The sequence below is a fragment of the Cibotium barometz genome, chromosome 55 (assembly GCF_041138505.1).
Source record: "Cibotium barometz isolate CiBa-2024 chromosome 55, ASM4113850v1, whole genome shotgun sequence".
Classification (NCBI taxonomy): Eukaryota; Viridiplantae; Streptophyta; class Polypodiopsida; order Cyatheales; family Cibotiaceae; genus Cibotium; species Cibotium barometz.
The window spans coordinates 36,212,071-36,238,536 of record NC_141100.1 but is presented as its reverse complement, the minus strand read 5'-3'; the positions used below and the strand labels follow the sequence as shown (position 1 = coordinate 36,238,536).

Below are 26,466 nucleotides of genomic sequence, written 5' to 3'. Positions count from 1 at the left end.
CCAGGAGGACCACCATTAAGCTGAGGTGGAATGGCAGCACCAGGAGTTCATGGCGATCCTCCAGTAGTTCGCACGTATCCTCTCAGTCAACCACCCATGTCAGAAAGAAGGAAAGTATGATGATATACTCGGTCCTTCAGCTTTGCATTCTTGGCTGCATTAGTTTAAAATCCAAAAAGGACATGTTGGCTGCCTGTGCGCATGGTGGAAAGACTGGTTGCATAACAGTAAGAAAGCCGTGACTGTGGTTGTCGTGTACCAGTGGGCCAAATTCGAGGAAGCTCTCAAAAGCAGTTCCTATCACCACAATTGGTCGATCGTCTTGGGGACGAGTCTTGGTCAAGGATTGTTTCGAACTGCATGACATAATTTCACTGTCCTGTTCTTGGGAAGAAAGGACTACTTTTTAATTATATTTTGTCTTGCTTTGGCTTCACAAGACATGTAGTTAATGAGAGAATAATCAAGTTGTACCATGTCTTGTTGCGTCTTATTGCAGGCCTCATCCAAATGAATGTTCAGGCAGTGATCTGGATGGAGATTTGTATTTTGTGAGCTGGGATGAGGAGTTGATCCCCTCAGCAGTAGATCCACGTATGGACTACCAGCCACCGCCACCTAAATTGCAAGATCATCCAGTAACAATTCAGGCAAGCCACTCACCCCACAGTGCCAATGGAAAGAACGCGATCAGCTTCATTAAATTCATTTCTTGTACTGTTCCTCCTCTACATGCCTTAGTGCCCCCCCTCACCTGCGCATGTTTAGCCTGCGTGCTTACTACGTGTGATGTGTTTTTCACACAGGAAATTGAAGAATACTTCGTAGACTTCATGACCAATGACAGTCTAGGGCTCATATCAAATGCACACACAGTCTTTGCTGATACTGAACTTGCAAAGGCTCGAGATACAAAATGTTTGATGCTTGCAAAGTTGTGCTCTACAGCTGTTGATTTCCCAAAGACCGGAGTACCAGTGATTTTACCTACCAACCTTCGGCCAAAGGCATACCCAGATTTCATGGAAAAGAATGATAAAACCACATACAAATCAGAGAGGGTGCTTGGGAAGCTCTATAGATCAGTCATAAAGGATAGCGAGGACAAGAAGATTTCCCCTTTTACTAAGCAAGAGGCAGCTGGATGCTATGATAAAGAGCTAGAGATACATGGGTTTGAGCATTATGTGGAAGAAGCACATGCACTGAAACGCTATTATGATGAAAAGTTACTTGCTTTGATGTATCAGTATGATGTGAAAAGCGAGGCTGAGATCTTCACAGGTAACATTCTTAGCTTGTCTAGATTGTATCAGAAGAGACCAGGAGAAGTCAAAGAGAGGATACAAAGAACCATGAACTCTTTGAAAAGGGAAGCCAGGAGCTGGTTAAGGAGCCATGAAGAGGGCATGGATGATGATCATGGTGATGTTGCCGGTGTTCTTTCAAGAAGAATTGGCAAAAGCGTCGGCGTGGTATCATGTGACCTATCATCCAGATTATGTTGTGGAGTCCAATGCTTATGAAGATTTTGAGCATGAGCATCTGCTTAGCTTCCCTTGGGTGGTTTATGACAAGCTCTTGGCCATCAAAAAAATGCATAGAGTTGTGAATGGGTGATGTTCACTGCAAAAGAGAGTTTAAGCGCCATGCTGAAAGATCATGTTAGATGTGGAGCACATTCAGAATTGCCAATGTAACAGGAGCTTCTGATGGTGGTGGTGGACAATGCTCCTGTCTTGTATATTAAGAAGAGTTAGCGCTGTGGGTTTTTTCTCGGACAGATTCAGGCATTGAATTTTTGGGACTGAGGGGCGCCCACCTGGATGCCAAATGAGCAGCCCAGGTTTGATTCCTGAACCCAGGCATAGTAAATAGGCCGCTCAAATCACTATTGTCTGAAAAGAGGATAAATAAATTCCTGGCTACATGGGATTGTACATTGCTGTTGCATCAATCTTCAAAGGTCTATGATGCTTTTTCATGGTGCACTAACATTGGATGATTGGATGAGCAACCTTGCCTCTCGAAGACTCACAGGCAGCCTGCGAAAAAAGAGATTTTACCAACCTAACCCTTGCCCAATCCCCACACATCCCATGGGTAGGGGACCAGTTTTTTGTAAGACCCATGATGCACCCATAAGAACTTCAGGGGGTTTACAGACTTTGGGTGCCTACGTTTTTCAGAAAAAAGCAAGAAAAATCCCAAAAATTGGGGGGGATCTTCCCCACCCAAGCTTGTGGATGGAGAGTCTCCCGTGTGAGAGCTAATCTATATCTATACTATCTATTAAGCATAGGTTTTCCCCCTGCCACATGTCACTCTCGCTAGCCATCTCTAGAACCATCTCCTTTGCTTCTCCTCTAGCTCACGTGACAGCAGTGTACAAAGGGACAGACTGTGCACGAGTTGGGACAGTGCCACAACAGCATGGGGGTGTAGAACTAGTGAGTTAATTTTAAATTTTCATTTAAGCTGTCTAGCTGTAGCTTTTCAATTTTTTCCTTTGAGCTGTCTAGCTGTAGCTTTCTAGTAACACCACCACAGACACCCACTAGAGGGATCAAACATTAATTTACATCCACTAGAGGGATCAAACATCAACTTGGATCTTTTAGTTAGGAGTTTAAGCAAACATTTGAAAGCCTCAGATACCATGTAAATGTTGTATAATGCAATCTTAGTTGTTACTAGTACTATTGCAAATGGTTGAAGCCATTAAAAAAAGGGAGCATCGAAATGGTCCTTTTCCTTGGTTTAAATTAAATTTTGAGGTATATTCTCTAAAACGTTGTTTTTAAAATTTTATTCCCTAAGGCTCCATTCAATTCTCCTTTTTAGAATCGATTCTTTTTCAATATTCTATTGTTAGTATAAGTCGGCATGAAGTTTTTGTTCGTATGCATATGCATACATATGTATATGTGTATGCAAGCATATGACTGCATGCATGTGTGTATATGCATTTTTGCATGTGTATGTGTGTGCAAGTGTGCGTGTATGTGTGTATTTTTGTGCACGTGTATGTGTGTGTGTGTGCATGTATGTGACTCTCACATACTTTTATCTACGTGGGTCTCTCACATGCATTCTCTCTATGTCTATGTTATGTGCACAGACACAACCCTCTCACACATATACACATGCACATGCACATGCACTCTTCTCACACCCGTCTTGCATACACATTCTCTCATACACATAGAAACTCTCTCCTATCATCAGATACAATGATACACCAGAAGAAAATCAAAATCAGCAAACTCAACCTCCTGCCCAATTGCTGGTAACAGGCGACCGACAAGAGCGCAATTCCAATCCCGGCGGACGAACGGGCAGCGCGCACCGGCGACTCCACCCACCCACACACCAACGTGGGTCTCATAAGAGACAAAGACAAAGAGGTGCTTATTCTTCCCTTTATACTTAGCTCCTTCTCTCTTCTTGACACTACATGGGATTAATACAAGGCTGCGTGTGGTGGTCTATGGTGAGCACGTGAGAAGAATAAGAAAACTAAGAAGAGTAAAAGAAAAGAAGAAGGAAGAAAAGAGAAGAGAGAAGAGAAGAAGAAAGAGAGAAGAAGTAGAGAGAACAGAAGAGGAAAAAAGAAGAAGGAGAGAGAAGAAGTATAATTTTTTTTAAGAAAAAAGAAAAAAGAAGTATTTTTTTAAAATACATATATCTTTTGAAGGGGTATATTTTTCCAAATCTTTGCTTCCGCTCCATCCCCGATTTCTACCAAGCATCTACAGCCATGGATTCTGATAATGGCACTCAACCACCAACCATTTCGAATGTGTCACCTCTTCTCGCTCCTACTTTGGAGGAGCACATTCTTCTACTCAAGATGCAACTTGAAGAACAACGCAAACGCCAGTGCGGTCATGAGGAATCTCTTGATGTAATGCCTCCCGAAGATGATCGCTTGAGCAAGATTCTCAAATCCGTTTTCGACTCGCAACAACACACTCACAATGACTCCAAGATCAGCTGTCGCGCATTCACGTTCTTCAAATTTGACGGTAAAAAGGATGGTCGTCTAGTTCTTTCTTGGTTGACTTAATTTGATGATTATTTTGCTGGTGAACGATTTTTCAAGGAAGATAAAATAAAATGTGCTACTAATCATTTGAGTGATCAAGCTTCTTTGTGGTAGAACACACTTTGCATGGGTCCTACCAAGCCTCTTGCTTGGGATCAATTCCAAGACAAATTTAAGTCTGCTTTTCTTCCTCCACAATTCCACCTTAACACTCATTGAGCATGGAATGCATGACATGTCGTGATACAGTTTCTCAATACGCGGAGAGATTTTTGCAATCACTTCTTATGCTTCGTATGGTCGAGGATGTTCATGAAGAGTCACTCCCACAAAATTATGAAGATGGTCTTGAGACAACTATTCAAGCGGATATGAATATGTTTAAGCCAACTTCTCTTGATGACGCAATCTCTCTTGCTCATAATTCCGAGCGCAAGAAAGGTTTGCCTCGTCAATTACCTCGCAATGGTCAGTATGCTTCTCCACCCAATCGACAATCTTCTTTCGTGGGGGGAATCAAAGTTTCGTATCTTCTTTTCGATGCCCTCAATTTTATCAATCTCCTTCATCACAAACAACGACGTCCATGGAATGGTAATAATAGTAATTTTGGTAATGGTAGTAGCAATGCACACACTTTTTCCAATTCAAATGTAAAGAACAATTTTAATACTATCGACCCAAGCAATGTACACCCCAAATCCAATTCTAGTCACAATAGTAATGCACCCACTCCTCGCCCTACCCAATCTTGTTAGGGCAATAATGTGCCTATATGCTTCAAGTGTCATCGAGTGGTGGGACATCGAGCCGGCAAGTGTACCTTTCGTACTACTCAAGTGGCACAACTTCACAATATCAAAGACGACACATACTACGATGGTGATGGTGATGGTGATACGGCTCCAGATTGGATGGAAGAACAACTCAACAATGAAGAAGTGGGTACGTAAAGCAAATTGGCAGAGGTACTTCAATCACTGCTCACTCTTTGCTTCGTATATGAAAGGATCTATTAATAGTAATGATATCACTATTTTGCATGATGATGGTAGTACGTATGATTTTATTTCTTAAAAGGCAGTTTGTAGATTGCATTTGGAGACTTATCCTTCATGTTATAAGGTTAAATCTACATTTCAAGGCACACGCTACATGGGCACTTGTGAAGTACATGACCTTGAGATACAAATTGGACCTTATTAAACAAAAATGAAACTTTCTCATTGCACCTTTGCATTCTAGTGACATCATACTTGGTATGCCATTTAGACATGAATTCAATCCACATATTGATTATTTTATGCATACGATGGATTTCACACATAATGGTACTCTCATGCAATTAGTGGTGATTGTTCTCTTGAGATATATCCATTATTATCCCATATCCAAGCTAAACGTGCACTTCGGAAACAATCAAGTGCATACATGATTTTCGTTAATGAAGTGCAAGCTTATGAAAATAATCTCACTCTCTCTCAACAAGCATTCATGGCTAAGTTTCAAGATTGTTTTGTAGATGATTTACCTCCTACCTTACCTCTTTCATGTCCTAAAGACCATACTATAGAGATTATTCGAGGTAGTAGCCAACCACCTCATAGAGCTCCTTATTGTAAAAATCCTCTTCAACAAAAAGAAATAGAACGCCAAATTAGAGAATTATTAGACAAGAAACTTATTCAACCTAGTAGTTCTCCTTTTGGTGCACATGTTCTTCTTGTTGAAAACAAAAATAAGACTTAAATGATGTGTATTGATTATAGAGCTCTTAATAAGGTCACAAGTTAAGAATAGATATCCCATCCCTTGTGTTGATGATTTGCTAGACAAGCTTAAAGGTGCATTTATCTTTAGTAAAACTGATTTGAAATCTGGATATCATCAAATTCGAATGATTAGTTCTGACATTTATAAAACTGCTTTTCATACTCAAACTGGTCATTATGAATTTTTGGTTATGTCTTTTGGTCTAACCAATGCACCTGCTACTTTTACACACGATGAATCATATATTTCTTGACTATCAGAATTGCGTCATTGTTTTCTTTGATGATTTGCTTGTCTTTAGTAAGAATCATGCCAAACATGAAGAGCATCTTGCTTTAGTGTTTAATCTTCTTAAATAAAATCAACTTTATGCTAATCTGAATAAAAGTCTCTTTTTCCAAGATGAAATTGAGTACTTAGGCCACATTGTTTCAGGTGAAGGTATCAAAGTTGATCCAAAAAAGGTAAAAGTCATTGAGACTTGGCCTATTCCAACATGTGCTAAAGAAGTTAGATCTTTTCTTGGTTTGGGTGGTTTTTATAAGAAGTTTGTCCATAATTTCTTATTGATAGCACTTGCTTTGACAATGTTACTTAAGAAAGGTCTAGTTTTTCAATGGGGTGAAAGCCAACAAAAATCATTTGATAGACTAAAATATTTGTTGACTCGTGTCCCTATCCTCTAACTTCTAGACTTTACTCGACCGTTCTTCCTCGTAGTCACTAATGCTAGTGGCTCAAGAATTGGTGCAGTCCTCATGCAGGATGGATACCCTTTTGGCTTATGAGAGTAGGAAATTGACACTATCTGAACTTTCATATAGTATATACGACAAGGAATTATTAGTAGTTGTCCATGTCTTACCCATGTGGAAACATTATCTTATGGGTTTTGAGTTTATGATTAAGATCAATAAACAAAGTATTAGATATCTTCTTAATCAACCTCTTATCTCATACCGCTATATTAAATGGGTATCTTTTATTTAGAGTTTTCATCCTCTTATCCAATATTAACCGCTATATTAAATGGGTATCTTTTATTTAGAGTTTTCGTCCTCTTATCCAATATTAACCTGGTAAGAGAATGTAGTGGCTGATGCACTCAGTCGACAACCTTCCATTTCTAACATTTTAGTGCTTGACATTCATTTTTTACATAATGTGCATGATTTACATGTTACAGATCCTATTTTTTTGATGTTTGTTGGCACAAGTTAGAAACTAATAATTGGTTGTCTCTTCATAATTCTACATATAATGATGGTTTCAGTTTCTTTCAAAAATATTTATGGATTACACTTCCTTATAGATCTTTTAATCTTGAAGAGATGCATTGTTCCCTATGTGTTGGTCATCGTGGCATTCTCACTACTCTTCGTACCATAGAAGAATATTTTTATTGGCCACAATTAAAACATGATGCTGCTTCTTTTGTATCGGAATGTGTGATATGTCAACAAGTTAAAAGACACTAAGGGAAACAATATGGACTACTCATTGAGGCCTTTACCTATTCCCGCGGCACCATTGGAAGAAATTTCTATGGACTTTGTAATTGGTTTACCTACCACATCTTCTCGAAATGTTATGATATGGACAATTGTGGATAGGCTTAGTAAGCAAGCTTATTTCATTGCATGTCATAATACATTGAATGCTTCATCAAAACTGTCTTCACAAATCATGGATTACATAGTCATTATTTCGGATTGTGATTCTTGATTTTGTAATCATTTTTGGATGGCATTTTTTGAAAACTTAGACACAAATTGATTTTAGTTCATCCAGAAATTAATGGACAAACTGAGGCCACAAAGAACACTATTCTAGATCTTTTGAGGTCTTACACTATCTCATCTTTTGAGGTCTTACACTATCTCATCTCCTGCAAATTAGGATCATTATTTGTATCTTTTGTAATTTTCATATAATAACACACCTCATACAACCACTGGCGAAGCTCCTTTTGAGATTGTCTATGGTAAGAAACTTTCCACTCCAATTACTAGACTTTCTCATGAAGTTCCAGCGGGGGCCGATGATTTTATTGTGACTCAAACCAAATTTAGGCTGAAGCTCATGAGTCTATTCTTAAGACTCAACATGCTTACACTAAACAAGATAACAAGCATAGAAGAACAAATACTTTTGAAGAAAATGATTTAGTTTGGCTTCGCAAGCATAGAAAAGCGTAGACTAAAGTCTGTTGAGAAACATCCAACCATTAAATTATCTCCATGATTTTATGGATCTTTTAGAATAATTGCTAAAATAAATGACAATGCTTATCGTTTGTTCCTTTCTGACCATTGGAATATTGATAATTTCTTTCATATTAGTTTACTTAGACTCTTTAAAGGTACACCACCTTTTATCCCCATTTATGATGACCCTCCTCACTTAGAGGCTGATACATAAAATTTAGTTCTAGAAGTAATTCTTGATCGTGAACAAACTATAACTCGTAATGGAAATGTTTATGTCAGATATTTAGTTAAGTACAAGAATCATCCTATAGAATAATCTCAGTGGATTCTAGACCATGCCCTTGCTACACACTCTGCCCTGATCGACTCCGTTCACAGACAGTTGCAGTGAATTTAAACTTGGTATTAAGACCGATGTAATTGTGTGAAGATCACCGATTTGATGTATCACACGATTATCAATTTATTTTGATATTTGGCATTGGTATGTGTGAAGGTTACCGATTTGAGGTATCACACATGGTTATTTTTTCCATGCAAAGGTCACCAAATTGAGGTATTGTATGAGGTTTTGATATTATGGATTTCTATGATGGATATTTTGAATCTCTATTTTCTTTTGTGTGAAGATCATCGAATTGAGGCATTGCACATAGTTGTTTAAATATGCAAAAGTATCGACTTTGAGGTATTACACGTTTAGCAATTGAGGACAACTTCTTTTCACAAGGGAGGAATGTTGAAATTATTTGCATTATTTAAAATTTATGGATTTATTGATGGATATTTATTTTATGTGCAAGCGAGATTGATTACCTCTAAGTTGTCACATATTCTGAGCTTATATTGTGAATGTCAATGTAGATCAGTAAGTAGGGTTAGTGTGCAGGATGTGCATGGATCCATTGGGCTTGCTTCGACTTAAATCTAGTGATACATGATGAGTGGCGATTATTTATTTGACAGTGGTAGTGATATTTTATGTGTACATTAGTGTGCGCAACATTTTGATATACATTAGTTCTATTTTATGCGTGAACCTTAGAGTGTTCACATTTTTGTATCTAGACTTATGTAAGCCCAATGTGGAGATCCATATTTTTGGCTGTTGCTTTTAGTATAAGGAAATATAATTAAATACACCATAAAGAGGACGTGAGCCACACTCATGGTGGGGGAGATTTAACCCATTCTTGTGTCACGTGCATAGCTTTCTTTCAAGTTAATTTTTAATAGAGGGCCAACCGTGAGCTTCCAATAGAAAACTTACATAGTCAACCATAAATAGCTGGTCTTTGGTGATATCTTCCAAAGATTTGGAAGTGCCTGGAGAAATAACATCCTTCTTGGGCACTAGTTGGGGCTACACAACCCCTTTTCCTCTAGTTTGTATACCAATCATAGGTCCTTCTTGATCCATCTTAGTTGGAGGGGCATTATCATTGACCAAAGTTGTCGGTACAGTGAGACATGGAATCATGATGGTAGGACAATCATTTGTGAAGTCTCCAAATTTGTGACAGTGGAAACAAGCTCTTGCAAATGCGTCCCATTTAATCTCAAAACATTTTCCCCCCTAAGCATACCATCTACTTCCATACTAATCAATTCAAGGTTGGTTTACATGTGTCCCATAAAACACAACTTAATTATCCATGACATTGGGCATATCCCCATGTCTTGCTAGTTAAACAACAACAAGTCTCCACACAATGTGGTAATGGGCTCCCAATTGCCACCATTGTTGTGTTTATAGAAACGATAATGGTCTATCTACCTTCAGTCGATATGATATCTCCCACTATGCAAATTCGTTTTTGTGCTAAAAAATAAGATTTTCTTGGCTTAGCCAGCCAATGGTGTATCAAATGCTCTACTCCAATGCACATTTTTAGCTACCAGTGTGTGGAGGCACTGGCCTATGTGCCTAATGCAAATGTATGAGCACAAACTTTTGGTCTTGCAGCAATTTGGAAGAGTAAGGACATCCTGGAATTTTCCTTATACTTGACCTACCAAGAAATCCGAATAGGAGAGATTCCAATGCCCAAAAAATCACCCTTGTAACATGCACACATTGCAACCAACATTCGTGCCCATGGCTGTCCTTGTTCCACAAAAGTTATTATCATGGTACTTTTTTGAGCCAGTACATGGTAATGCACATTCAAGATATTCAGGCCACCATGTATTTTAGGGCTGCATACATGCTCTATTTTCAATAGTCTTAAAGCCTTCCTATCAATGCTTATTTTCCATAACAGTTCCATTATTTATGACATGAATGTGTCGAGCGATTTTTTGTCCCAAATTAGCAACAACAACAAGAACTATATGTAGGCCATTATAATGGATTGTACTATTCACGCAACGTGACACACAAAGGCCATGTAGACAAGTGCCAGAATCAACATTTTGTTTGACTTTTGTTTGCACCGATGTAACTGCTTCTTAGAAAGATATATTCCAACCCAAATTAGTATCTTTCAAATTCCTAGTGATTTGGCATGGGGGGTAGTAAATCTCTTGGACAGAGTAGTAAACTATGCCAATATTCCTATTTAAGTAGTAGCAACTTTGACTTTCTAAATTTGTTTTTCATCCTTGTTCCTGTCCAAAACATGCATAAGCACTATCAAATCCTTTAGAGCATCTACCAGGAAGAAAAAAGGGTCATTAGGATATGCTTGTGCAACTATTAATGACCCATCCGATTGCACTAGTCCATGTAATGCTCCTTCCCAAGTAAGAGTATCCATATATATCAGTAGAGGATGAGTGGCAATTGCATACAACATGAGCTTAGAGGGCAGCCCTACCTAATCGATCTTCCCAAAGTCCAGGGTGATAAACCTTTCCCAATGGTATATCTAGTTGTGCTGCGCTCATACAGCCAGTAGGAGTAGATGACTCCTATTATTTTTAGACCAAACCCCATATTCATAGTGGTAGCAACAATAAAGTCTAAATGAGGGTGATGATAATAATTTTCTAATGGTAAATCTAGCTATGGTGCCTGCATATAGCCAGTAGATGAGTTCTCTCATTTTTGAACCAAACCCTAGGCGTTTCAAAGTGGTGGCAATAAAGTCCCAGTGCACTGTATCAAATGCTTTGCCAATGTTTACCTACAGTAGCAAGACCTCTTGATGATCAGTATATTTAGCATACTCCATTCCCACATAAGCATTACGTATGTTGTGTGTGATTTGTCATCTAGGAATGAATCCATATTGGATGGGATGCAACCCTTTGTCGATATTCTATTGGAGATCATTGTTATCACCAATTTGTATAGTATTGGCATTAAAGTGATAGGTCTCTAAGCAACGAAATTTGGGCATACATCCTTTTTTAAAGCTAATTTAACAAGGCCCTCTTGCCAAGAAGCAGGCATCACTCCTTGTAACCATGTAACATTTATTATTGCCAATAGAATGTCCTCTCAAAAACATTTAAAGAACTCTACAACCAATCCATCTCATCTTGGTGACTTCACTTACCTAGTTTAGCAAGAGCATTTTGTAATTCCATGTTTGTGAGAGGGGATTCCATTTGCATAGCTTCTTGTTGATTAAGAATTGTCACATTTATAAGCATCTTTGCTTTTGCTTTGAACTCTACCCATAGTGAGAAGTTCCCTAGTGTATACAACAAAGACAAATTGGAAATGTGCCACGCATTCCCTTTCGAGTTTATTACATCATTGGTCCACTGACCACATTAGACTTCTGCACACGATGTACGCTTTGCTCTTATCTCTTAGCATGCAAGCTTTTGAAAATTTATTTTGAGAAACCTTTGTCTAGTAAAGGCCTTTGCCTTGCTCGTATTTGCCATTTTTTCTATTTCCTATGGTTATTGTTATCTATCATATATCGTGCATTTAACAACTTTTCTTCCTCCTCTTCATTCAATTGTCTTGTTTGTGCAACTTCATGCAATGCATGCATATCCACTTTGCATCAATTTGTTTACTCCCTTCGTTGCCCCATATACTATTTTTCATATTCTATAATGATAGATTACTTCCTTCTTTTGCAAAGTTTTTGCCTAGTAAGTCCAGTGGATAGCAGGTATCTTCTCTACGTAATGCAATTATTCTGTACACCTTTTCTTGATACGCATCACGTGATAGGTACAAGCTATTGAATATGAACATTCATTTACATGGTATCCTTGCATTGTCCATAGCTATTTTAAAATGCATTCCCACCCATAATGGATAATGATCCGATGATTGTGATGCATAATCCACACATACCTTCATAGGGCTTAGATCCCCACTGCCCCCTGCCACAAGCAGATTGGAAACAATTACATCCTGGTGTGGCAACAGACTATTGCACAAAATGGATGGAGGCTAAAGCTCTCAGGGGATAATTCATCACAATCAGTAGCCAAATTCTTGTATGAAAACATCATGAGGAGGTTTGGATGCCCAGTGGAGCTAGTCAGTGATCTAGGGCGAACATTTCATCAATGATGTGATACGACAGCTGACTCAGCACCACATGATCATGCACAAGAAGTCCACAATGTATTACCCACAAGAAAATGGTCAGGTAGAATCAACCAATCAAGTACTCTAGCGGATACTAATGAAGATTGTAAACCAAAACAGGACAGACTGCGACGATCAGAAACTTCATTCAGCATTATGGGAACTTCGGATAGCCTTAAAGGTAAGCACTGGCTTCACACCTTTCTAACTAGAGTATGGATTAGAAGCTATGGTCCCCATGGAATTTGTAGTGCCTAGGCTCAGGATTGCCCTGGTAGAAAAGCGTAACCCTGAAGAGTCAGTTAACCAGCGGATACAACAACTCCTTCAATTAGAGGAAGATAGGCTCTGCAGTGCATGGATTGTTGAGGCAGCTCAAAGGAGGAGGAAGCTTTGGGTTGACAGAAACACAAAATACAAATCTATGAAAAAGGTGACAAAGTGCTACTCTTCAACTCAAAGCTTGGTCTGCACCTAGGAAAGCTCAAGATTAGATGGATCGGACCCTACCAAATTGAAGAGCAATTGGGACCAAGAACATTCAAGCTAAGAACATTAGATGGAACGAGCCTCCCGAAAGCCGTAAATAGATTTCGACTCCACTCGTACTACGAGGGAGCTGACACCAGGCATTGGGCGCAGTAGTGGCAAACAGGGATGATAATGCGGATGCGTGTGCTTGCTTACAGTTTCAATTTTCAATGTCCAGAAGGAGGAAGACATGTGGCAAATTGCATCCGCTGAGTAGCTGAAGCAGCCATGCACACAGACATGCAACACCACCTAATTTTGGGAAAGGCAGCCACAATAATCTCCCAGTGACACGTGGGCATAATGATCTTCTTGGGAAGATACCACGCAATTAGTACAATCATGGGGAAGCGCAACAGCCACCTCGAACCCGTTTGCAGATATGAAGAGGCATGAGGCACCTGCCCCTAGACAAATTATGGCACGAGCATCACATCACAAAGGGCACAACCGCCACCCTGATTGTTTGGCAAAGATCATATACTCCCCTGCTCATTCTTGCCTCACTTTTTCTTTTGCGCTTGCCTCTCCACTCCCTTTACTCTCCTCTTCGCCCCCATGGTCCTCTCCAACAAGTAGCCAAGTCCACCATGGTAGGAAGCAGCAAGTCCATCGAATTCGATGCCTGCATATCACTGATTGACCCTCTCCATCATGCAACATGGCTATAGAAGATAGGCCTCTACGAGTTTGCTTCACTTAGTTGGGGGGATGGCAGTACCATGTAATTTTTCAGCAGCTCAAGGTTGCTTTGCCAGTATGCCCTCTACATGTCTGCATGTCCTGTTCCCACTGGTTCATTACCTCTAGTGGCAATTCTACCACTTCCAAAGTCTTCATTTGCTACCTCAACCTATTGGATCTACAACTTCCCTCTAGCTATTAGCAATTCCTTGCGTGTGGTTTCTGTTTGCAGTCTCCACATTTCTAATCATTTGTATAGCATGGTCAGTGATTTTTGTGGCCTTTTCTTTTGTAGTTTCCCCACGATCTTTTCTACTTCAGTTAGCTTGTTGGTGAACAATACATTTCTGGCCTCCTGCAGTTCATCTACGGCGAGAGCCTCCAACTCCAATGCCTTGTTGGTTTGCTTGGTTACTTCAGCTTGAAGTTGTTTTATTGTTTATTGTAGCTGAAGCTACTGCTCTCTTCAGGAGTCTTTTTGTTTTCCCTCAGCTTGGTCGTTAAGGCTTAAATGTGGTTGTCAGCTTCAATTGCTTTGGCTAGTGCATCTTCATTCTCCAGATTTTTAAGCTTACAATTTGTGATGATTGCTAGTGAAGAGGACAACACCTTGTGCATGTTAGGGCCTTCTTTGTGCAGCAGTGTGTTGAGGCGATCCTCTAAGGCAGCAAAACTTGCCTGATTGGTGGGCCCCTCTGTTACTGTGATTGTTTGTGTGACATGTGGATGTGGAGAGCTGACATTTGAGGGCACTGTTCCTTCAACATGATGTTTGGTTTGATGGGGGAGGCCTCTCGGGCTGCCAAGAGTTTGCCGATTTCAGAGAGTTGCTGCTTCTCCTGCTGGGTAGCTGTAGCAGCTGCCCCCTTTGCCTTTTTAGTTTGCAGGGTTGTGGCATAGGTCAACTAGTCATTTGCCTCTTTGAGGACTTTGGGCCAATTTCTGTTTGCCTGCTCCTCTTATCTAGCTTCCTCATGGGCTGTTGCCTCTAGTTGCTTCTTCCTCTATTCCTCCAGCCGTCTTGTCCTTTCTTCAGCTTCTGCTGCCTTCATGAGGCAGCTTTCTCCTCCCTCGCCTTTCGAGCCGCTGCTTCTTCAGCTTGTTTCTTTGCTGCCTCTTCTGCAGCCCTTCTTCCTTCCTCCTTTGATTTTCGAGTAGTCTCCTCTTTGGACTGTTGTTTCTCGACCGAGCTCTATTCTGGTAGCGTCTCCATCTATGCCAATGCTTTGAGGTGGCCAGCCATTTTGGAGTGTCCTCCTGACATCACTAGATTCTGTGCTTGTTTTGCTGAAGATTTTGGGTGACCACACTTGCCCAGTTTACCTTCATGCAAGCCTCTGCAGCCCTCAGTAGTTTGTAGTTAGTTCGGCTGATGTTTGTGTTCTTGGCCAAGAGGCATAGCATATCCAGATAGAACCTTAGTTTGCTTTGCCTTGATGGATCTGCACAGGTGGAGATTGAATACTCCCTACCGACCTTGTTGAGATCTTTATTGATGTCAGCCTACTAGGAGTCGGTGTTCACTATGCCGACAGGGAGATGCAGAGCTCTCGCCATGGTGTCGACCGTCACTTGTCCTCCAAATGACAAGGATGGTGCCGGTGGATTAGGAGAACAAGGCTCCCCATGTGGATCTAGCCAACAACAACTGCAGGCATAAGAGCCAAACCAACAGTGCAACCACAACCACCTCAACTAACACACAACACGAGTAGTAGCTGTAGGAATTACAGAAGCAAATAGCTAACTTGAGGTAGTAGCTCAATAAGCAAGCTCTACAAAGGCAACTGGCGGACATGGAACTACAACTGAAGGATAAGTAAATTGTAGCAGTTGAACGAGAGAAACTAAAAGAGACGTTGAAAACCATTACGTTGGAGTCAGGCAGCAGCTCAATAATCAGCAAGCCCTACAAAGGCAACTAGTGGACATGGAACTACAACTGAAGGATAAACAAACCATAGCAGTTGAACTAGAGAAACTAAAAGAGACACTGAAAACCATTGCGTTAGAGAGCAGCAGCTCAGACACTCAGCAGCAACAAACTGGCCAAGCAACAAATCGATATCTAACAACTCAAGCAATAGCTCCAGGGGCTGAACAGATCAAAACAAAACAAGCACTAGCAAGCAGGAAAGAAGCCAGTGTAACAAGCTGAACCAGAGAGGAAGCTCATCTTGAGATCAGCATTGCCCATGGACTCAATGACCCCCCATTAGCTAAAGGAGCAGATCTTCATCTTGGAGCAGCAACTAACAATTCAGAAAAATGAGACTGCAGCCCATCAGACTGTAGTAGAGGAACTCCAGAAGGAGTATGAAGCCATGGGGAAGGTGCTACATGCCACCTATACCAAGCTGGATACATTAAAGGCCCGATACATTGAGCTGAAAGATTAGCAGCAGGGAGAAGAACCCACGCCAAGAACACGGGCATAAAAGAAGAAGACCACTGGCCAGCAGGAGCCCCCCCACAAAAACAATCTCAGGGAGAAAGCTGACAGTGCATCTGCTAGGACATCCCTGAGATTGTTTTTGTGGGGGGGCTCCTTCATGATTACCTTTCTTGCTGACAGTGCATCTGCTAGGACATCCCCTTAACCTTTTGGGACTGCTTCACAATGACAGTTAGCAGCTACTACAGAGCCAAGCAAAGAAGATGACCAATCTCTGTAGAGTAGCTAACTCAATCAGACAGCATCCAGCTGTCAGCCCCGCCATAGTTTTACAAAGCATGAACTATACAATCAAGCATACTGATGCACTCCAGGTTTTTGATCATGTTCAAAACAATGAACATCAAGGGGAATTGAGCTGTGATCCAGGATTGGCAGAGAGGTACCACAAAGAGCACGGAAGGAAGACCAAAAGATTTACCTGGAAGCCACCTACAGATCTTGAACCCCCACCCCCATTGTACCAGAGCTTTAGAGCTATAGAAGTTGTTGTCTCGTAGAGCCACCGTGCATGCTAGGTGTTGACAGTCCGTCCAATTGGTGGGACATATGTCAATGGCCGCTGTGGAAGATCCTCAACGGCCATGAAGGCACACAACACGTCCGACGGGATGCTCACCCTACTATGTAATCATATGAGTAGTTGTAACTGTACTGTCTGGTAATGCAATCTTGTAACAGCAGGGCATAACAGCCTAAAGGCATCTTGTAATTACAGACGAAAGGGGATAGAAGGAGGGGAAGAAAGAGACAATAGGAGACATCTTCTTGTATCTGAATTAAGAGAGAAGAACATTGTCTCCTTTTGTGTGTCATTTATGCTTATGCTATCTGAGAGAGAGAGAGAGAGAGAGAGATAGAAAGAGAGAGAGCGTGCTATCCACAGCATCTTTGGTGTGTAGTACTATAGTACTACAGAGCAAACCTATGGGCACTAGGCATTGATGAATCCTCAGCTAGACTACGACGAATCCTCAGCTGGACTGATTCTGTCTTGCCAGTCGGATTGACCCCCGACAACTGGGCATCGATGTTTTAGTAGCCCTTGATAGTGTATACAGTATGTAGCCAAGATAGCACATGCACTATTTGCCTAACGTAAAGAGAGGTGTAATCTCAAACATTTTTTGCTTTGCCATCATTATGTTAAGTAGGATTTCTGAGAATCCTCTTGCAGCGTAGTGAACTCCATCCACACATTCTTCAGCTAAGAGCTTGTTAACCCACTAACGAATATCCCACTTGCTGAGGATATATGTCCATGAAAAATAATATTGTAGCTTGTTGTGAAAATTTCCTCACTTCAGGCATTATAGTTTCTCTCTACACTACCACTTTTATAGGCAGGTTTTCCTTGCTCCACTTGTTCTATGCTAATTCATAATCTTTGTGCAACACATTATAGAGAAATTAATTTTTTGTATTCTCTACAAGTTTGGCTCATTTTGCTTTTATTTCCTTGTTGGGATCAGAGTGATGCATAATATATATATTATGAATCTGCTCAGAAAAAACCATCTTTGAATGATAAACACACACACACACACATGCGTGCACGTGCACACATGCACGCACGCATCTAAACAGAGGCAAAGGCTTAGCTATAAATAAAGAAAGGACAAACAGAACCCAGGTAACAGGAGATGTGCATAATTTATACAAGCAATTGGTTGGCTGATAGGTGACATTTAAGAGTGGAGTAGGTATAACAACGACATGGTTACGCGACGATAGGTACATGAGAGAACAACAAGGTATAGACATGCATGTATAGGTGACAAAAGGTGTGCAGTAGACAGTAAAGACAGACACCAACGAGACAGTAGGAACATAAGATGGTAGAAACATACATAATGTAACGACACACACTCCACAGACACTCACACATTCCCTTACCACACACATACACACACCCCTCCACATGCACACGTGTGATTGTGTGTGCATGTATGTATGTGTGTGAATGTGTTTATCTATATATATATATATACTATATGTATAATGATTTATATATCATTAGTATATTATAATATTATATATTTAACTATATATATATATATTTTAGTTATCTTATTTTATATATTTATTATTTATATTATATTATATTATATTAATAATACATTAAATATATACATCTTTAATTTTCTTATTTATACTTATGTGTTATTATTATTATTATTATATAAAACATTATGTTATAATACATAGTCTACATTTACCATATATATATATATATATATAATATCTATACTTATTATATGTTTACATATTGTTATTACATATATTTTTATACTTATTTATTATATATCTTTATATTGTTATTATATTATTTATTTAAATTTTCTTCTCTCAACATACTTCTAGACTCATCTCTTCCCCCCTATTCCCCCCCACCCCCCCCCCTCTCTCTCTCTCTCTCTCTCTCTAGTATCATTAACCAATGGCTATGATAAAGATGAGTGGGATATTGTGGTAAACCAAGTTGGGATAAAAATTCAAGAGTATGAAGCACTTTTGGATTTTCAAGTGATGCGTCTATCAACCACAGATGTAATTCTTGGGAGATAATTATTTTCATTGGGGGAACACTTTCGAGAAGCTATTTTCATAATACAATAACATTGGAGCATAAATAAAAATTTATTACAATGTAAGGAGAGCACAATGTACCATCTTCTCCTTTGATATGTAATATTGAGCTCCAAAATCTTCATCAAGATATTGAAATAGAACAAATGTTTTTCTATTATATCCAATGCCTCAATTTAAAAACCATTGTGAAAAGTTTGATTCAAGTATTTGTGATGTAGTTAATTCTTCTTTGAATAATGTATTAGAAGAATTTAAAGATGTTTTTTTGGAAACATTGCCAAAAGGTTTACCTCTGGTTAGAGGGATAAATCATTCCATAGAAGTTTTAAAGGATTCAAAGCCAATTAGTAAGCCACCTTATAGAGTAAGTTTGGCTGAAAGACAAGAAGTTGAAAAAGCTTTCGGCTAAATATTAAACACAAGGCATTATTAGGCCAAGTAAATCTCCCTGGGCTTCACCAATATTAATGGTGAAGAAAAAATATGTATCGATACGCTTGTGCATAGATTATCATGGATTGAATGCAATCACAATAAAGAATAAAATTTCTATTCGCAGGATAGATGAATTGTTTGATCAACTCAAAGGTGCTAAATATTTTAGTAAGATAGATTTAAGGTTTGGATATCATCAAGTAAGAATTAGAATTGAAGATGTGCCAAAAACAACATTTAAGACATCTTTTGGGCACTATGAGTTTTTAGTTATGACTTTTGGTCTAACTAATGCTCCCGTTACTTTTACGACCATGATGATCACTATACTTCATATTTATTTAGGAAAATTTGTGATGGTTTTTATTATTGATATACTAGTCTTTTGTCAAAATGAGCAAGAACATATTGAGCACCTTAGAACTAGGGAAGTGTTCACACACAATTAAGGGGCAGTTGGCTAAGTGTGGTCAGGTAGCCTAGAATAGCAAAAAATTGTGTCCAAGGATAGTGGGAGGGGTCGTGTAGTAGGCATGGTTGGGTGGAGGATTCAAGAGCTCTCAAACCTCTGGAAGTTGGCTGGTTCGGTCGAGAACATCTGAAACACTTATGGCAAGTATTTGAATTACTCAGGGCCAAGAGAGAAAATGTGAATTCTTTGTAAAAGAAATCTAATACTTGGGACACATAATCTCAAAAGATGGCATTCGTATGGATCCAGTGAAAGTTGAAGCCATATTGAAATGGCTGAATCCCACAAACTTAGAAGAATTATAAATTTTTCTTGGTTTGTTTGGATTCTATAGAAAGTATGTTCGAGATTATGCTAAGATAGCTATTCCAATGATGAATCAGTTTAAAGGAAAGGGAAAGACCTTTGTTTGGGGGGATTTCGAGCAAAGAAGTTTTGAAAAACTTAAGGTTGATATAGCTACAAATCCTGTTCTAAAAATGGTGGATCCAAATCAACCCTTTGTGGTAGAGATGGATGCAAGTAATGATGCAGTAGGTGGCAAACTCTAATCTTAACATGGGTTAGCCATTTCCACATCATATCCAGTCTGCCTTGTTCAAGTGTGAGGTCTTTTTTAAACTTCACATGGGCTTTTGTAAGCTCTCTTTCTATAGTTGGCCTTTCATATCTTGTATATGAGCTCTTTGAGCATCAACCCCTTAAAGTGAACTTGGCGTATTGTCTTCTTTTAACTCTTGAATCCTACCTTGAGGGCTTGCACTTCAGCTATTTGTGCTTGTCTTTCCTTTTGAAGCTCCATATCTTTCTTTTTAAGGGAGTTCATTAATCTAGTTATCATTGTGTAGGTTTGGTTCCTTGCCATGAGATATGCTGAAAGAATGTTGCAGTTCACTACCCAATTCTCATTGGTCTTGGTGGCTTTTAAATACTACTTATGATAAGAATCAATGTTCTCATAAGAAAAAGTTAAGAAATTCTCTATACCTTTGAGCATTGATGTCAACACTCCTTGTGTGACCTTGACAGGTAGTTTGTCCACTTGAGGTATTAGAGGGAGGCTAGGCATCATTCAACCTTCATGTTGCATGTTCTAATGCTTTTTGCGCTTAGCTATTGTCTCCAATTCTTTGTCCCTACAAAAGGTGAAAGCATGCTTATCTCCATGAGCATCAAACAACAATCCATCATGTCCATGGAAGATTTGTCGATATTTGTATCATCTCTCTCTCTCTCTCTCTCTCTCTCGCTTCATCCCTCCAAATATATTATAACTTAGATCACCAATATCATTCCCTATCAATCCCTAATATCTCTCTCCATCCCTCTCTCTAATAATTTCATGTGCTCTCTCTAAACCGGTTTCTCTTTCTCTATTGTTTTTTTGTAACATGGTATGGAGGATGTGAATCACCTTTTTCTGCAACCACATGAAGATATGGCTGTAAATCAGAGAGTTTTGATATCTCGTTCCAAATAACATGCAGAACCTGCATTGTTGACAATCTAGAAGATATGTAGTACCAACTTGAAGCCACGAGCTGCACAAGAAGAGCCAATATACACACTTAAGATGTAATGGAGGAGATGATAGAGGCATTTTTCCATGGTCGAGGATCGTGATGTAGTAGATGATGTTCTGAAGAAAGAAGCAAAAACACCTTTTTATGAGAACACCCAAGTGTCGAAGCTAAATGCGTACCTTTCCTTCCTTAACCTCCAATCAATATATGGCTGTAGGTGATGCTAGTCTTATAGGATTATTTACATATAAATGATGGGCCTCTATCTAAACTCATTCTAATATAGCTATCTAATCTATATATAGCTATAACCTCATTCTAACTTCATTCTAATATAGCTATAACCTCATTCCAACATCATTCTAATATAGCTATCTAATCTATATATTCCACTAATTGTTTTAGTGCAATAGTAACATCTATCTAATCTATTTATCCTTGTATGTTACAAGTTATTGAAGTCAACCATACTACCAGAGGGTCCAATGTGATGCCATCAACTAGGGGTGATGCCAAGAAAATACTTGTATGTGTAGGCATGGATTATAATTGCATACATGCATGCCCAAATGATTGTGTCCTTTTTCATGTAAGTGATCCCTCACAAATTGTCCAAATTGTGGGCGGAGTAGATATTGACAATGGGCACAACCATCCCAGCCAAGATATTAAGGAACTTCCGAGTTATCCTAAGGATTCAACACATGTTTAAGTCTAATTCCATTTCCCAGTTATCCCAAGGATTCAACACATGTTTAAGTCTAAGTCCGTTTCCCAACACATTCCACCCCATCAATATTTAGATGGGGTCTTACATGCTCCTACAGATTCTACAACATGGAAGCCTATAGAGGAGATTTGGCCCAAATTCAAATATGATTCTTGACAAATGGACATTTGGGTCACATTCCACCACGTGGAGCACGTGGCCCATAGTATTACTCAACTATGACATCCCCCCATGGTTAATAATAAAAAAGAGGCATATCTTATTAGCTCTACTTATTCCAAGAAAGTAGAAGTAGAAGATGTGTAAGAAGGGGCATCTCTTATTATAGCTCTACTTCTTCATTGGAGAGATTAGATTTATCCTCTAGAGCATTTGTGGTGGCTAATCAGGTATTGCTTACCTCGGCTTAGTTTATTGCTTCTTGTTGGTGCTTCTCTCATCCGTGCATTGGTCAATTGCGAAGGTTGTCGATACACAATTTCCTTTGGTTAGGTTTGGATGGCACCATAGACACACGTGCCAACGTAGCTTGGCTTATAGTTATTCATCCCAGATGAGAGGGGGGCGATTGAATATTATTGATCTAGATGTTCAGCACAGTGGGCATTGCTTTGCAAACTTGTGGTCAGAGGTTTCCTACTAGGCACTCAGCCATGGAAGGATTTTTTCTTGTCTCAGATTTTTGGATGTACACCCTAAGTTGGGAGAGATTGGTTGTAACCAACACTTTGGGGTTAACACCCATCTGAATGGGTAGGGTTGAAGCTTTAGCATTCAGGCCATAACATTAGTTAAGCAGAACAAAAAAACATTTCTTCCTATGTTCACCCTAAATGCATATCATGGTAAAGTGCTCTCCGAACCAAGCTGGATAGTCTCCTCTCACTCAGCCCAGCACATGGTTTTTGTTCATAGAGGTTGATATCAGGGAACCATCCTCCTCTCTTGTTTTGCGGCCATTATCAAATCATGGAGAAGCATGAGACCATTCTTCGACAAAGGCTTCCTAGGTCTTTGAATGAGGTTGATCAACAACCTATTATGTGGAACAAGTTCCTTAGGGTTATGCACAATCTATTATGTGGAACGGCCACTTGGTGCATCTCATTACATGCAATGGTCAGGATGGGAGAGATGTGCATATACAATTCCTTCTTTGAAGACCTTTAAGAGTCTTCCGATAAATTGGAGAGCTACATCCATTTAACATCTTAGGGGCTCTCGCATATGTATTGATTAGATTGATACAGCTATACCACATGAGTGGCTTTGGGACCTTTCAAGGAGATTATCATCCTAGTTGGCTAAGAGTCTTTTTGAGGATATCTCTATAGGTCATTGCTCTCTTGGTCCAGGAGGCTACATATTGCATCATCTATTCTATAATGCCTGGAGGGAGATTGAGTAGATGTAGCATGGAGGGGATCATTCTAGATACTAGGCTAAGTCAAATGAGGATTGTTGGCCATTCGGGGAAGAATTGGTTCATTGATGCTTCTCTTCAGGGCTCTTGGTGTTTGTGGCTATATGGTGGTATAAAATATCTTCAGTGGGATTCCAAGAGGCTACATATTGCATCATCTATTCTATAATGCCTGGAGGGAGATTGAGTAGATGTAGCATGGAGGGGATCATTCTAGATACTAGGCTAAGTCAAATGAGGATTGTTGGCCATTCGGGGAAGAATTGGTTCATTGATCCTTCTCTTTAGGGCTCTTGGTGTTTGTGGCTATATGGTGGTAGTCCTATAAAATATCTTCAGTGGGATCCAGGTGAGTGGGAGTAGATTGATGCCTTCGATCCATTGAAAAGCCTTCCTTTTTTCAGTTTCACAATCTAAAATTCCAAGCTTCTCATCACTTGGTAAATGCATAGGATCCCTACTCTTAGGCCTCATTAGGAGAGTTATCATATTTGTCCAGTGATACAGCGTAGATATTGGCATAGGCTTTGGCATTCATATAGAAGGAGCCAGATCTCTCATTTCTTTTGGTTATTTTTACATGGTGGTTTCTACACCAATTAGTGGAGATTGGTTTTCGGTGCACCACCTACTTGCTTGAGATGTGCAGCAAATTTTGAGACTGTACAACATTATTTATGGGGATGCAACACTGCACAACATATTTGGGGTTCTATAGCCCAATTTATGGGCCAATTAAGTGGTTGCGCTATGCATGTGACTTGGGGAGCAGTTGCTTGGCTTTCATAGTCTAGTCTGTAGCTTTTCTAAAAGGGCAGTGATACAAACTTTGCTATTTTCATTCGTAGAGGTACTACCTAGCATGGTTTATTACAAGATGTCCTTCACTATGATTATAAAACCCCAAACAGAGGAGTAACATGAATTGGGAGATTTTTGCAAGTGTTAGAGCATGGTAGATCTGGAGAGCTAGATGCATGAGGCTATTAAGGGTGTCTAGATTTTTGAGTCTCCTAATATATGAGGTGATATCATCCACTCTTATGGCTACTTGGGTTTGTATTCAGGGGTCCTCTCGTTCCATGCAAGCTATTAAGGGTGTTTAGATTTTCAGTCTCCTATATCATCCACTCTCATGGCTACTTGGGTTTGTATTCAGGGGTCCTCTCGTTCCACGTCGGCAAAGCGCGTTATATTTATGTAGGAGTGGGACCATGGCATTTTTTTTCCTCTAGTCCCACAAGTCTTTTGAGGCATCATGATGATCCTTAGTCGTTGAGATCACCTTACATATTCAGGGGTCCTCTCGTTCCACGCAGGCAAAGCGCGTTATATTTATGTAGGAGTGGGACCATGGCATTTTCTTTTCCTCTAGTCCCACAAGTCTCTCGAGGCATCATGATGCTCCTTAGTCATTGAGATCACCTTACATACTGAGGTGATTCTATTCTATTTTGTCTTATAGACGTGATTATTGTATGCTTTTTTCATACTTAATAGAAGTCTCTTTCATGGGAAAACCAAGCACCATTGGTTGAAGACCTACAAAAGTTATGGGAAGAAATTTGAAATTGGGACATGTCCAAACAACAAGATAAATAGATCCTCCATCATTAAGGGCATACTTATGTGGATAATGCATGACTTTACAGGCTACAAAGAGTGCTTAGGTACAAGTTTTGAACAACCCTTCCTTGGACATATAAACAAACTAAGTCTTTCATATGTAGTTAATGATTAATTCTTAGAGGTTGTAGGTCTAGTCATAGTTGTCTTCATCAAAATTTGCATCATCAGATGGGGCATCATCGATAAACCGTTTCACCAACTAGTGTCGCAGCAAGATTCTCTTCTCAAGTGTGTGTCATACACTTGGAATCAAGTAATCGAGTCCTCAAAGCATCGCTATAAAAAGGGCAACATCACTGGCATTGAGGGGCAATTCTACCTAAAAAATTATATGTTTAATTTTTATGTATGTGCGTCTAGGGCTCTCTGCCTGGGATGTCCCCCAAAATATAAAAAATAATCTATCTGTGCATTTTTCTCTTATATGTTTATAATGCTCCTTTATTCTGGTTTACCTCTATTTAAAGCAAGAAGGTGGGGATATTATGATTGAAACCAATGTAGGACATGGACCATCGACCTCCAACGTAACCTTGGTCTCCGAGGTCTCTATTGGGGAAAAGCTACATGAACCTTAGAGACATACATGTTAAGTCTCTGAGCCATGCTAGTGTTGAGCCGCTCTCCTATTTTTGTAAATGTTGCTGGCATAAAGATGGGGAAGTTATAGCATACATGTGAATCCCGTTGCTTTGCTTCTTCTTGAAACTCCAAAGGTGTCCATCTTCTCTTCATTGGCGTGTACAAGGGATCTACTCTTTGAGTTGGTGGCACACACATATATTCATGGCTATATTCCAGGATTGTGAGGTACTCTTTTCTCCAATCTGGCTATATTCCAAAATCCTCCAGATTGGGGTTGGCATCATCTATGATAATTGCTATATAGCCCCCTCTTGTGTGGACTGGATGAGCCTTCCTCCACTTAAAGAAGCATTAACTGATCATAAATGTCATAATTGATATTTCCAATAGGTTTGCTAATTGCGGATTTGCTAGCTTAGTGTGTCATGCCACATTGGACCATAAAGTTCCCTCTCTAGCCAAAGGTAGTAGCTCTTCTAATTCCGATCTAGGTGCTCGGAGAGGGTATAATACATAGGGTTGCTTCGTTGGTGTGACATATGAGTATGCTTCTGGTAGAATCTGCCGAGTTGGTTCAAAGGGTGTTATTTGCATTAACACCTTGAACATGAGTTTTGGTTTGAGTAACGGATTCCCGGCTCTTATAAAACCTTCATAATTTTTAGCAAACAAGGACTCAAGAAAAGAATCATCAGTAAATGGTTCAATTGTGTTGTGTGGCAGAGTGTGACATACCTCCTGAGTTGGCCGTGGTGGTGGAGACGAGTTAGGTGTTGATAAATTCTCGGGGGAAAGAGTGTTAGTGGGAATTCTAAGGGTTGAGAAGAAAGAGTAGAAAAAATACAGTCCGCTTGAGATTTGTCAGTAGGAGG

At 39.6% G+C, this 26,466-nt stretch overlaps 1 protein-coding gene across 1 annotated transcript in view; it reads left to right on the top strand.

Annotated features, from left to right (window-relative positions):
• The window catches only part of LOC147607694 (putative RNA-dependent RNA polymerase 1), a 47,019-nt gene extending 45,042 nt beyond the window's left edge, over positions 1-1,977 (top strand). Inside the window, 3 exon segments of the mRNA XM_086790447.1 lie at positions 500-650; positions 807-1,448; positions 1,450-1,977. Of these exon segments, the coding sequence (XP_086646573.1) occupies positions 500-650; positions 807-1,448; positions 1,450-1,620 (964 nt within the window). The 3' untranslated portion in view covers positions 1,621-1,977.
• Positions 1,978-26,466: the final 24,489 nt, after the last annotated feature.